The following is a 12,378-nucleotide window of genomic DNA, read 5'->3' as shown; positions in this document are numbered from 1 at the left end:
CATGTACTACTTGTTGGACTGTAAACCCTGTGCAATGAACTGAATGTTTTTGTCCTCCCAAATTCATATGTTGAGATCCTACCCCTCAATGTATTGGTACTAGGAAGCAGAACATTTGGGAGGGAATTAGACCATGAGGGTGAAGCAGCCATGCACATAATTGGGTCTCATATAAGAGAGACCCCAGAGGGCTTCCTCTTTCCATCATGTAAAGATACAAGGAGAAAAAGACTGTCTGAAATGTAGAAGTGAATCTTCACCAAAACCCAATCATACTGACATCCTCATCTCAGACTTCCAGCCTCCAAAACTGTGGTAAATAAATTTCTGTAGTTTACAAGACACCAAGCCTATATATTCTATAATAGCTGCTCAAAAGGACTAATACAGTTAGATCACTTAATGTGATTGTTGGTGTTCATATTTTTTTATTCTATGAATGGTGACCCCTAAAGTTATTCAGTATATGACATTCACCCATGGTGCTGCAAACACAATGGGCAATATGACAATTACTATCAAAATCATCTTGGTTTTGCATGCATTTTAAAAAAACAATTCCACTTTTGGAAATACTTTAGAGAAGTATTCTAAAAGTATTCTAAAGTATACTGAGTGTGTATCAGCATTCATCTATTTATTTATCTATGTGTCATTTATAAATAAATAAAGAATAGTTTACAATAATAATTCCATAATTCAATGGTATGGTTTTCAGTGAACATTGAGTCCCTTAAAATTATGTAATGGAAGATTTTAGGATAAGAAAAAATATTCATAATGCATGGTGATACACACAAGTTATAAGACAATGTTTCTGGTTATTTGCATTTTCTATTTTAAAACACCTGAAGGATAAACAACAAAATCTAATTCATCTCTGGACTGTAGGGTAAGAGATGGTTTATATTTTTCTTTTTGATTATTTTTTTTTAAAACTACAAATCTGTACTACTTTGTTAATAAAAAGTTATATATATAAAGAAAGCTCTGAAATTGAAATACCTCCTTTAAAATTGTAATAAAAAGTAAATATGAGTATTTTTAAATTTATGATGCTTAGTCTACATACCCTTGTGAATATTCATTTACATTGTTATTCATTCTATTTGAAATTGGCCCATTACTATGCCTGCACATGACAAAAGTGAAGCACAGAGTCACACAGTTCTAAGGTGGTTGTGACAGGAATAGAAACCATTTTTTTGTGATGACAAACCCAATGGTTTCTCCCCTACATATAGGTGCTTTGACTATGTATTGAGCTCTTCATGAGTCATTTATTACCTATTTCAGATCTTAACCACCCTTGTCACCAATACTGCCTTCAAGCTTTGTCTTCTTATCACTGTGTTGACAAGGTAAGAGGAGAGAAAACCTTAGGAGATCATTGAACCCTGTGCTTCATTATTGTTTTTGGAAAAATGATAAAAAGATAAAAAAAAATAGGATATATGGATATTCTGTGTGGCAGGAGGCACACTAGCTTTTCAGAAGCTGTAGCACTATCACTGCAAATAGATAATACATTTTTGACATAAAATCTACCTTTAAACAATTGTCCATGTTTTCAGGATAGCTATGGGAAGAAGCATTGCATGGTTGAAAGACTTGGAGGTCAGAAATAACCAATTGTGTGTGACTTTACACAATTTGTTGAGCTTTCCTCAGCCTCTGTTCACATTTATGCCAATAAAAGTGACTGATGAACCTATGACATAGGGTTATTGGTGGAAAGCTGGTCTGTGAATTGGGACCAATTAATTCTTTTAAATAATTAATTTTTAATTCTTCTTAAATATAGAATATATCATGTTATCATCCCCCTCAAAGACTTACTCTTAGCATCAACATTTCTCAGTTGCATCCTCCTTATTTAAAAAATGCTCCCATCTAAATTGCCATTTCCTCTGTGTCACTTACACAGAACTTGGTGTCACTTCTCTCTACCTACTCATACTTTACAGATTACTGAAAGTGCTGTGTTGTTCATGAAATGTACCCCACCACCCTGGTCCTCATAGTATTTGCCTCTGAATTCCTGGGTACTATGACCATACAGGTGCTATACTTGATTATTTGTTGATATTGTCTTCCAATTGTTCTGCAAAATACTTGCCTCTCAGGCATGTTATAAGAACTACACTTAAATGCAGCAGTGAACAAAGCTTTGGGTACATAGTAGGCATATAATAAATTATTTTTTATTGATGGGCAGAAAGATAATGAATGATTCTAGAAGAATAGATAAGAAAAACTTACAAAATTAGTAAGGAGGAGGGATAAAGAAGATGTAATGTGAGTACTTTCTGTTGTTAAAATTTAAAGAATAGATCTAGGTAAATATTTTTTAAATATGCCCATTTGTCAGATGATATCTAAATTTTTTTGGATATTCTTCTTCATTGTGGAAGGTGAAAAATATATGAAAAGTAGTGCTATATCCTCATCTAGCTATAGTAACAATACTTACACTTTCTGGGAAAAAATGCCTTTTTACCTGAGACTGGTTAAATAGTGTTTCAGCTCTAACTCATGGTAGTCTTGTATTTACTGTAATAAACACCAACTATATATTTAGAAATTTTACACATTGTGGAAGTTTCAGTGGAATATTAGAAATGGTCTTTGATCTCCACAAACTTACCTTTTCATTGGTGAGACGAGACAAAGAGGTAAAAAAAATCATAATATAAAAATTGATCCAGAGCTGCCTTGCAAGAGTGTGTATAACTTAGACAAATGGAAATAAATGACAAAAGACATAGTCAGAAAAAGAGTTAGTTATTTCAATAATACTTACTATATATTTGGAATAGTATAAGCAGGTCAAATGACAGGAATCTGATTGAGAAGGTTTTGATTTTTTTATTTATAAAATATTAGATGTGTTAAAAGATGTGCAAATTATTGGTGCCTATCAGTAAATGATTAGTTCAAAAAACTATGGTACATTTACACAGTGGAATACTACATAGCAGAAAGAAAAAAGGAGCTCCTACTTTCATGACAGCATGGATGGAACTAAAGGACATTATGCTAAGTGAAATAAGCAAGGTGGTGAAAGACAAATATCATATGATCTCACCTATAAGTGGAATCTAATCAACAGAACAAACAAGCAACCAAAATATAACCAGATACATTGAAATAAAGAACAAACTGACAGTAACCAAAGGGGAGAGAGAGGGAATAATGTGGTGTAAAGGTGAAGGGTTGTCAAAGAACGCATATAAAGAACACATGGACAAAGCTAAAGGGAAGTAGGATTGAGGGTGGAGATAGCTGGTGTTGGGAGAAGTGCTGGGGTGAAAATGGAGATAACTGTACTTTAACAACAATTTTAAAAAAGAAAAAAGTTATAAACTTATTTATAATGATTCTTATATATAATAATTTTATCTACTACTATTTAATAATTATCACACATGTATTTTAAATATGATGTGTACCATTTCCAAAGCTCATTTTCAAAGCTTTGAATTTTTTGCAACTTTATCATTTTACACTGTGCTTGAGAAATATCCCCAAAATATTAGTGGGTCAAGTGGCTCATTATTTTGTTATGTCTAACAAGAACACAGGAACATTTTCAGTCTCTTTAAGATTTTTTTCAATGAGTTTTTGAGTTACACTCATAAACATGAATGAAACTTTCCATCTAAAGTAAATTTTCCTCTTAGGGACAAGTGGCAAGTTTGGGATGAACACATATGCAACCTGGAATCATTTTCCTATGTTATTAGTTTTATCAGTTAGTTATTATTTAAAATATATTAATTATATTTAACTATTAATAGGTTCATACAAGTATTTTACCTAAGCCAAATAAATTTCTTAGCTGGAAAAATATTGACAAATTTCATTGATTTCAGGGTTAAAAAATAAAAAAAAATGGATGTATTTTTAGTCATAGGTGTTTTTTATTGCAAATGAATCAGTAGAGACTGGATAGTGTTAGGGAGTTGAAGATTTCTAAAATGAAAACATATTTGTGAGCTTACAAGGGCATTTATCAACCAATGGTCATTAAGCCAATAATCAATGATAAAAGTGAAAACTTTTTGTCAAAGAAGCAATGAGGTTTGCTTTGAGGTATGTAGAGCAAAAAAAAAAATGATGAATTTATACTTCTTTGCTCTGTCTATTAGCCTTTACTTCCACACTTATACATTAGGTGTATAAAATATACATAACACTTAATCATATTTTCTGAGAGCAATACACTAGAGCCAGGGGCAGCAATAGGCCAATGATTCCAGGAGTGGACTGGGGCCAAGGAAGCCAGGCAGCTGGGGGCAGGTAATACAGTTAATAGAGGACCACACATAAAAATCTGTGATTGGAGAGGAAGTGGAGAGAGGGTAAGTCCAGATGTCTGGATGAGGAGGGGTTCATGAATCTGGGAAGCCAGAGGTGTGGCTAAGGGCACAGTTTCTAAATCCAGCTAGACAGGTAAGTCTGGGTGAGATATCAGCAAATAGAACTCTATAAAAATAAACCTATTCCCAAGGCAAAGCTGGGCCTGTTGGCCTGAATTGCAAGAGGGACAGTTCCAGACAAGAGCCTCCTAACCTCCACACTGTTGATCTCTGGAGCTGGATCATTCCTTGATGTGGGAGGCTGTCATGTGCTTTGTAGGATATTTAGTAGAATAATTGGCCTCCACCCACTAGATGCCACTAGGCCCTCCTTTTTGCCAATGTGGAAACCAAAAATGCCTCAAATGTTCCCTGAAGGACAAAATCACCCCTACTTGAGAAACACTGCTATGAACAAATGTAGGTTTCAATAATGTGACAGAGGGAGGAAGTTTGACCATGATATCAGTCCAATTTGCAACATCAGGATTGTTTACTATAGTTCCAAACTATAAATTTGACATTGTTATCGGCAGGAGAGTTAATATCCCTGAAATCTCTATTGAGACTTGGACTCTAATTAAAAAAATATATATATATTGTCCATAGTCCTAGTGAATGAAAACTACACACAATAAATCCTATACACTAAAAATTATAAATCTTTTATGTTAAGAACAAACATATTTCTGAGTTGTATCATATGAATATTACTTGCTATAGGCCATGTACTGGCACAATATAATTATAAAGTATTTATAACCAAAGTGTATGATAAATCCATAAATTTGCAACACTAGAATTCCAAATAATACATCTAAGAAGAATAAGTCAAATGTGCTTCACCCACAGTAAGATATAAAACTGTTGGGGAAAAAATGTTGGTTTCTTTCCTTTGAGATTCCTACTACATTTCCAGGATGAGCCTGTTAGGGGCTGAGTTGTATCCCCCTCCCCAAGCACTCTACCCAAATATATATATATATATGTTGAAATCCCAAGACCCAGTACCACATAATGTGACTGTATTGAGAGTTAGGGCCTTTCAACAGGTAATTAAGTTAAAATGAGGTCTTTTGTGTGGGCCCTAAGCCAATATAATTAGTTTTCTTATAAGAAAAGGTGACTGGGACACAGACATACACAGAGGAAAGATCTCATGAACGTGGATCTATAAGCCAAGGAGAGAGGCCTCAGAAGACACTAAACCTGCTGACACTTAGAGTATGGATTTGTAGCCCCCAGAATTGTAAGGAAATACATTTCTGTTGTTTGAGCCACCCACTCTGTGCTACTTGGTTACAGCTCCCTAGCAGACTAATACAGGCACCTTTCCAACCTTCCTCATGGCCGTGCGGTAAGGTCTTTGACTTCCTTGTGACCACTTTCCTGCTCACCTAGAGGTAATAGCACCACATGATTTGCAGTTTAATTTTGAGATCTATAAAGTAATTATTTGACTCAGGAAAGACTTCATGAAGACACTTAGAGGTATTAGAATAAAGAGAAGCATGGCAGCTTTGAAAAATGGTGGGTACTAGATGAAATTAGAAATAAGACTTTCTCAGTGTCCCAAATGCATCTGCAGAGTTGAACTCATCTTTTTGTGAAGACATTCTGAGGAAATTAACCTGTTATCACTTGTGCAATGACAAATGTCATTGCCAATTTTAAAATATAACTCCATTGCTCCCTGGCTGTATACCTCATTATTCTCAAGTATGCATCATCTTCTGTATCTCAAAAAGAAGGGTTAATAAAATGCCCACTTTTTTAGACTTATGAAGATGAAGTAATTTAGCCCGTGTATCTAGCTAATAGAAAGCAACTATAAATATTAGCTGTTATTCTTATCACTACTATTAGGTAGTGGTTACACTTGTGTTATACCTTTAATATGATCTTTTCTAGCCTAACTTACATTGTTTTCTCATACATTTTGTTTCAGAAATTTAAAGACATGTAATTACTCCCAAATACCAAGATTTGGCCTAATATAAAAATAACATTTTCCCCTTTGAACTATTATCATTATTGCATTGGAAAGGGTTAAGAAGACTAGTTAGAGGTACCCTGAATAAATCAGTCTAGAGAGAATATATGGCAAGTCAGAAAAATTATATTCTAATCAAAGATGGTATGGTTATAAATTAACCATAAATTTAAATTATGGACAGATAATGGAGATCATCTATATTAGCAGTTACATATTCCATTAGAGGTTACCTTTATTTCATATTGGATAATTAGAATTTATAAATGGTTTTTGCTTTAGCATTACAGAAACATTCAACAATTTTGGAGGATTTGACATTTAGTTTAAAATGCACTTATTATTATAAATATGCACTGGAAATAGTTTCATGAATGTACCATGTTTAATAGCATTGATGTGAAACTGAAGATGATGTTATTATTTCACTGGCTCAAGTATTAAAATACATTTTGGATTTATTTAGGATAGTAATTTTTCAAACAATAATTTATTTGTATAGTTATTAATATATTCTAAACCACTAAAAGTCTCATTTTTAAAAATTGTTGTATGATTTTTGGCTTTGCATCATTAGAAATAGTTGATAATGGATAGATTTATTTTAATACCAATGGATTATACTTAACAGTTATTTTTTATCTTATGTTAGAGTGAAATCAAGTTTTCATCATAGAAGACAAAACTGAAAATTGTCAGCATTTCTAAACATATCAAGGAGTCAAAAATTTATAAAATTTTAAAAAATATGCTGTGATGTTGACAAGACATGAGAATATTTACACCACACACCATGACAAGTCATATTCTTTAGATAAATAAGCTTTCTAAAGACTACTTAAAGTTGCAGAAATGCAGACATAATCATCTGACTGTGGTTACACAGAAAATAAAGAAAAGTTTTAAAGAAGGGGACTGAGACAGAAAAAATAAGCCATTAGGTTATGTAGAGAAGAATTTATTAAATTCAACTCATTATCAACAGCTACCTATTAAGTAGTTGTTAAGTGGTTCACTATACTGTAAAACATCTGATTATATATAAAATAAAGAAAGCTAAAATGAAAAGAGGAAGAGGAGAAGAAAGAAAAGGACAGAAAAATACCCCAATCACAATCCTCTTCTTCATCACAGGGGAGTCTTTCTGAATTTACATCATGTTGTAATTAGGGAAATACTATAATTAATGTTCCAAATTAAATACACTTAGCAGATTTACCTTTCAGTTAGAGAAGGACTTCAAATTACCCAGAAGGACTTTGTCCACTTTGAACATCGGCACAGAGTTGAACATCTGTAGCAGCTGTCCTCTCTGATCTGTAGGCAGGGTGTCCTCTCTATTGTGTGGCTCTGATAGACAGCTTAAGGGGGTGAATGTGTGCCAGCATCCTCCATTCATTCCCTCCTACCTCTTACTAGTTACATGAAAAGCCACTTTAAATAGACATGAAATCTTTAAAAGACATGCTTCTGAAAAGCAGGTGCCATCAATGCTTACAATAGCTTGAAATGTCCTGGAAGCCATTTTTACCATGGCTGAGGAAAGCACTTTGGGTACTATAACTTTACAATAATGTAAAAATAACAAGGCATTAAACAAGCCTCAGCCTTCATAGACTGGAAGAGAGAGAGTGAGGAAAAACATGCAAATTAACCAGATCCAACTAATGGCATATTCAATCAATGTACAGCACTCACTCAAGGTTCTTTAATAATAGCCCTGAGTTTCTACTGACATGCTCAAATATAAGTGGGAAATAAGATGAAGACTACTTTTCTCAGATTGCCCTAGACAGTGCTGCCACCTTCATTGTAATTTGGGCCCAGAAAACTGAGGCAAATAGGGTTCTAATGCAGGAAGTTTAAGTGATGGCTACAAACATAAATGTGCTTCTCACCATTTCCATCAAAAGTGTTAATATGGTAGATGTAGACACAGATCCAGACAACTTGTAAGTGTGGAGAAGAAATCACAGATCATGCAACTTAGGGCGAGAAGAAGAGCCCTTAGAAGCTATATGGCCAAGTCTCTCACTTTTGATGTGAGGAACTGATACTCAAGAGATTAACTGATGTCCTCAAGACAACACAATGACCTCATGGGACAGAGATATCTAGGGCCTAGATTTCCTGTCATCACATTGACTTCTTAAAAACTATGGTAAGTTGCCCGTGGTGACTAGTGCATGGAGATCACATTTGTTAGTCTTTAAGATGTGAAATAAAATAGAAATATAAGTGATGCCTCCACTTGTTCAATCCTCAATTCCAAAGGAAACAAATTGCTTTACTCACCTACAGGGAAAAATTCGTTCATTTTCCTTTTGTAGATTTTGAAGTCAACTTCTAGGAAGACACAGAAGATGATTCGATCCACCTAGAGGCAAACAATAAACACTCAAAGTAAAAGAAATATGGTAACTGCCTTTTCAGAACATGGCCTGGGAACAAAAATCAAATTGAAAAGCCTCCTACAGATTTTTGGTGCTGTATTACTAATTACATGACACCACTGAGTGAAGTTCAAGTTTGTGTGTGTGGGTACTCTTTATGTAAATAAACCTATGGGCTGTTTGATGGGTAAGTGTTATATAAATCAAATAAGAAATAATAAATGATAATAAGCCACTTTGCAGCGAGCTATAAATAAGATCTGAGATTTTGACAGGATACCTAGACTTTATGTCTTATAAAACAGCCACATGAGAATGTGCAGCAGAATGACAATAAAGTATGTGAGTAACAAAGCTCTTTGTCCTACCCTTGTTAAACAAATCTATTTATCGAACCTGATATATTTGAATACAGCCTAAAAAGCTTCTTGCAGTTTAATTTGCATGAAGTCACTTGCTCATAGCTTAACATACTCAGAGATGCAACAGAAATAAAATACAACTAAGTTATATAAGGCCAATATAACTTTAATCTGGTAAGCATTATGGAATAATTAAATGCCACCTCAAAAGTAAAATGTGTGTGCAGTCCTTTTTCTGCTTTGAGAGAATTTCTGCATGTAAGGAGTTTCTTTGAGACATGCAAAGGGTAAGATGGTAAGCAGAGAAGAGAGATGGCATGTGGGCAATAACTCATGTATATCTGATATTGAATCAGTGACTCAATTTCGTGTCTTGAAGCAAATACCCCATTTAGCTCCTTTATTATAACAATGTACAATAAGTTAAAAATTACTCAATCTATCAAACTACAACTGGTAATTGAACAGAACATCAAGTGAGGCATTTCTCATGATAGTAAGGAAGGGAAGTGGGGTATGCACATGGCCTTCTGCTTTACCAGCCTGTGGGGTGCAGATTCATGCTAGCCCAGTTCAAAGTTCCCAGTAGGGGAGAAGATCTACAGGAGTAGGAGCAGGGAGGGAGGACTAGGACATAAGAAATCACCAGGGTTCCCTGATGGAAACTCAGAGATGTGGCCCCCTGATCCCAAGTCTGGACCTGTGCTAGACACATTGCTCCTGGACATTCACTGGACTTCTATGGCATTATCACCATAGACCATGCAGTCCCAGGAACTGCCTACATAGGATGGATGTAAGAGAAAGCACCTGGCCTTCCAAAATGGAAGAACTGGTGTGCAAATTCTACCATTTCTTTTCCTTGCATTCACTTGAGTGTCTGGTGTCCAGTCCTACAAGCATATCATTAATATTTTCTTCAAATGCAAAAACTGCCACCATCAACTTTCTAGGTGCACTATAGATTTAGTTGCATAAATGACTAACTGTGCAATACTAAATACTGGCCTCCACTCTCCTTATGGCGTATTTATGTCCTGTGGCTAAAGATAAAAATCATAATGTTGAGCAATAGCAATGAGTTCCAGAAGGATATATACTCTGTGATACCATTCATATAAGTTGTTAAATCATAAAGATACAATGGGTAGGGACTCATTCATAAGCATGAATATACAGAACCATACATAGAAATGTCAGACACAGGCTTCAGCATGCTGATCTCCAGGGGGGGGAGGGCAGGTAGAAATGTGGCCAAATAAGGCTTTAACTGAATAGTTCATATTTATTTAGAATGGAAAGAGATTTCAATAAATATTACAAATGGGTAATAGCTATTAACCATGGGGTTAAGTACACGGTTATCATTTACTATGCTTTTTTATATATTTAAAATATTTCATAATTAAAAGTTCTAACACTAAAAATAAGACTTGTGTTAGACATAACTCTACTCTCCAGCTGCACTGAACTACTTGTAGTTTCCAAACATCATAACTATTCTCATTTTTGTGCTTATGATGGTTGACTTCTTCTCCAGGCTTCAAATGGTCAGATTTTTTCTAAAACCATCTGAATGAGATAAAAATCAAAACAACAAAATTTGACTTGAAACAGATCTAAGAAGACCAAGCTAGACAATCTCATTTATGCTCACTACCTCTACTTTTATGGTCACATAGTATAAATTTTAGAATTTTTTAAATACTCAGTGAGCCTGTATCTTTGTGTATTTGTGTACACTGTGGATGTGTTTGTGTGAAGGGTTAGTGGTAATACTATTTACTACTATTAAGTGTAATTTTAAATACCACACAGACTAAATACAGATTTTTTTAAATATTGCAGAGAATTATAGTCCACTTTCAGAATTTTTGGCTTTGTTACCATGGAAATTACATGGTTCTAAAATTCAGTGGCCTGATTTATTTTCCCAGAGAGATGATGAATAATGAGGAAAAAAGTACTTTTACTTTAAACTGATTGAGTGACCCATTTCCTTGCTGTTGCCTTCAGGAATACCACTGAAAATAACTTGGAAGAAAGATGAATGCAAGAATTAACTTTATTTACCAAGTACTTGTTATGAATGCATATGTGTATGTATTTACATATGCATGAATAAACATATTTTCTGTTGGTCAAGAACTCATTTTGGTTACAAGCTCTGTGTCCATAAACTCATCAAGGGTATTGATCAGTGCTTGTGGTCGATTATGTTTTCTAAGATGGTGTGCAGCAAGATGCCTGGTCCCTCAGGCTCCTTTTAAAATGTAATGCTACTACTCCTCTCATTGAGATGTGGGATCTTTATTTCCTCCTCTTGAATCTGGAAGTGTCTATAGCTCTGGCAAAAAGTGATATGTAACTTCTGAGTCCATGCCATAAAAATTGATGTGGTTTCTTCCTGGTCCTCTTTGAAGGCTCACTCTTGTACCCAGTCATCATGCCAGGATGAAGCAGATACCACCTGAAGAACACACATATAGAAGTTCTAGCCAATAGCCCTAGCTGAAAGGGGGTAGCCTCTAGATGTTTTAAGCTCCTGGCTTTTGAGGTACTCCAAATGATGCTACATGGAGAGAGATGAGTTGTTCCTGCTTAACGCTGCCCAAACTGCAGATTTGTGAGTAAAACATTAAAATACATTCCTAGAAATCTGGTATTCTCTTAGTTTCTTCCTATCGTTATTTTTTTGTATTCTTTCTGTTTTAGCTATGTGACACTGGACTCCTGCTGAAAAGTACAGGCTGGATGAATCAAGTAGAAGCCACAATGCGGTGACAAAAATATATAAAAAGACTAATTGCTACATGACCAAGAGACTGGAAATCTGGTGTGTGCAAAGGAGGACAGACCTGGGGGATCCATTCTAGTCCCAGATAAATTTCATGAGAATATATAAGAATGCCTAACCACTGAGGCTCAGGGCCATAGTTTTAACTTATCATTTATATTGGATACTAGAATAATTTTATAAGGTTTTAATAGTTTTATAAGGTTGTTCCTGAGAGATTATGTTTATTCATTTATTCATTATATATTAACTGAGCACCTTCAATTTTGGGGGCCTAACTTGTGCTGTTCTCTCACAAGAAAGCTTGAACCCAAAATTGAGTGATTATTTTTCCCAAGGTCAGACAATTAATTAGTGTCAAAATCTCAGGCATCTTAACTTTATATGCAGCTTTCCTCTGTGATATCACCCAGATCAACACACACGGGACTGAGTTTCTACACTTATTACCAGCTGTGTTACACTAAATAAG

The 12,378-nt window shown here is 34.7% G+C and overlaps 1 protein-coding gene across 1 annotated transcript in view; it reads right to left on the bottom strand.

Moving 5' to 3' along the window:
- MACROD2 (mono-ADP ribosylhydrolase 2) overlaps positions 1 to 12,378 on the bottom strand; it is a 2,133,612-nt gene that overhangs the window by 182,046 nt on the left and 1,939,188 nt on the right. Inside the window, exon 9 of the mRNA XM_045832893.1 lies at positions 8,650 to 8,731. Within this exon, the coding sequence (XP_045688849.1) occupies positions 8,650 to 8,731 (82 nt within the window). The remainder of the gene's footprint in view (positions 1 to 8,649; positions 8,732 to 12,378) is intronic.

The sequence above is a fragment of the Phyllostomus hastatus genome, unplaced genomic scaffold (assembly GCF_019186645.2).
Source record: "Phyllostomus hastatus isolate PE091 unplaced genomic scaffold, TTU_PhHast_1.1 phas_contig_17, whole genome shotgun sequence".
Lineage (NCBI taxonomy): Eukaryota > Metazoa > Chordata > Mammalia > Chiroptera > Phyllostomidae > Phyllostomus > Phyllostomus hastatus.
This window is presented reverse-complemented; position numbering and strand designations above follow the sequence as displayed.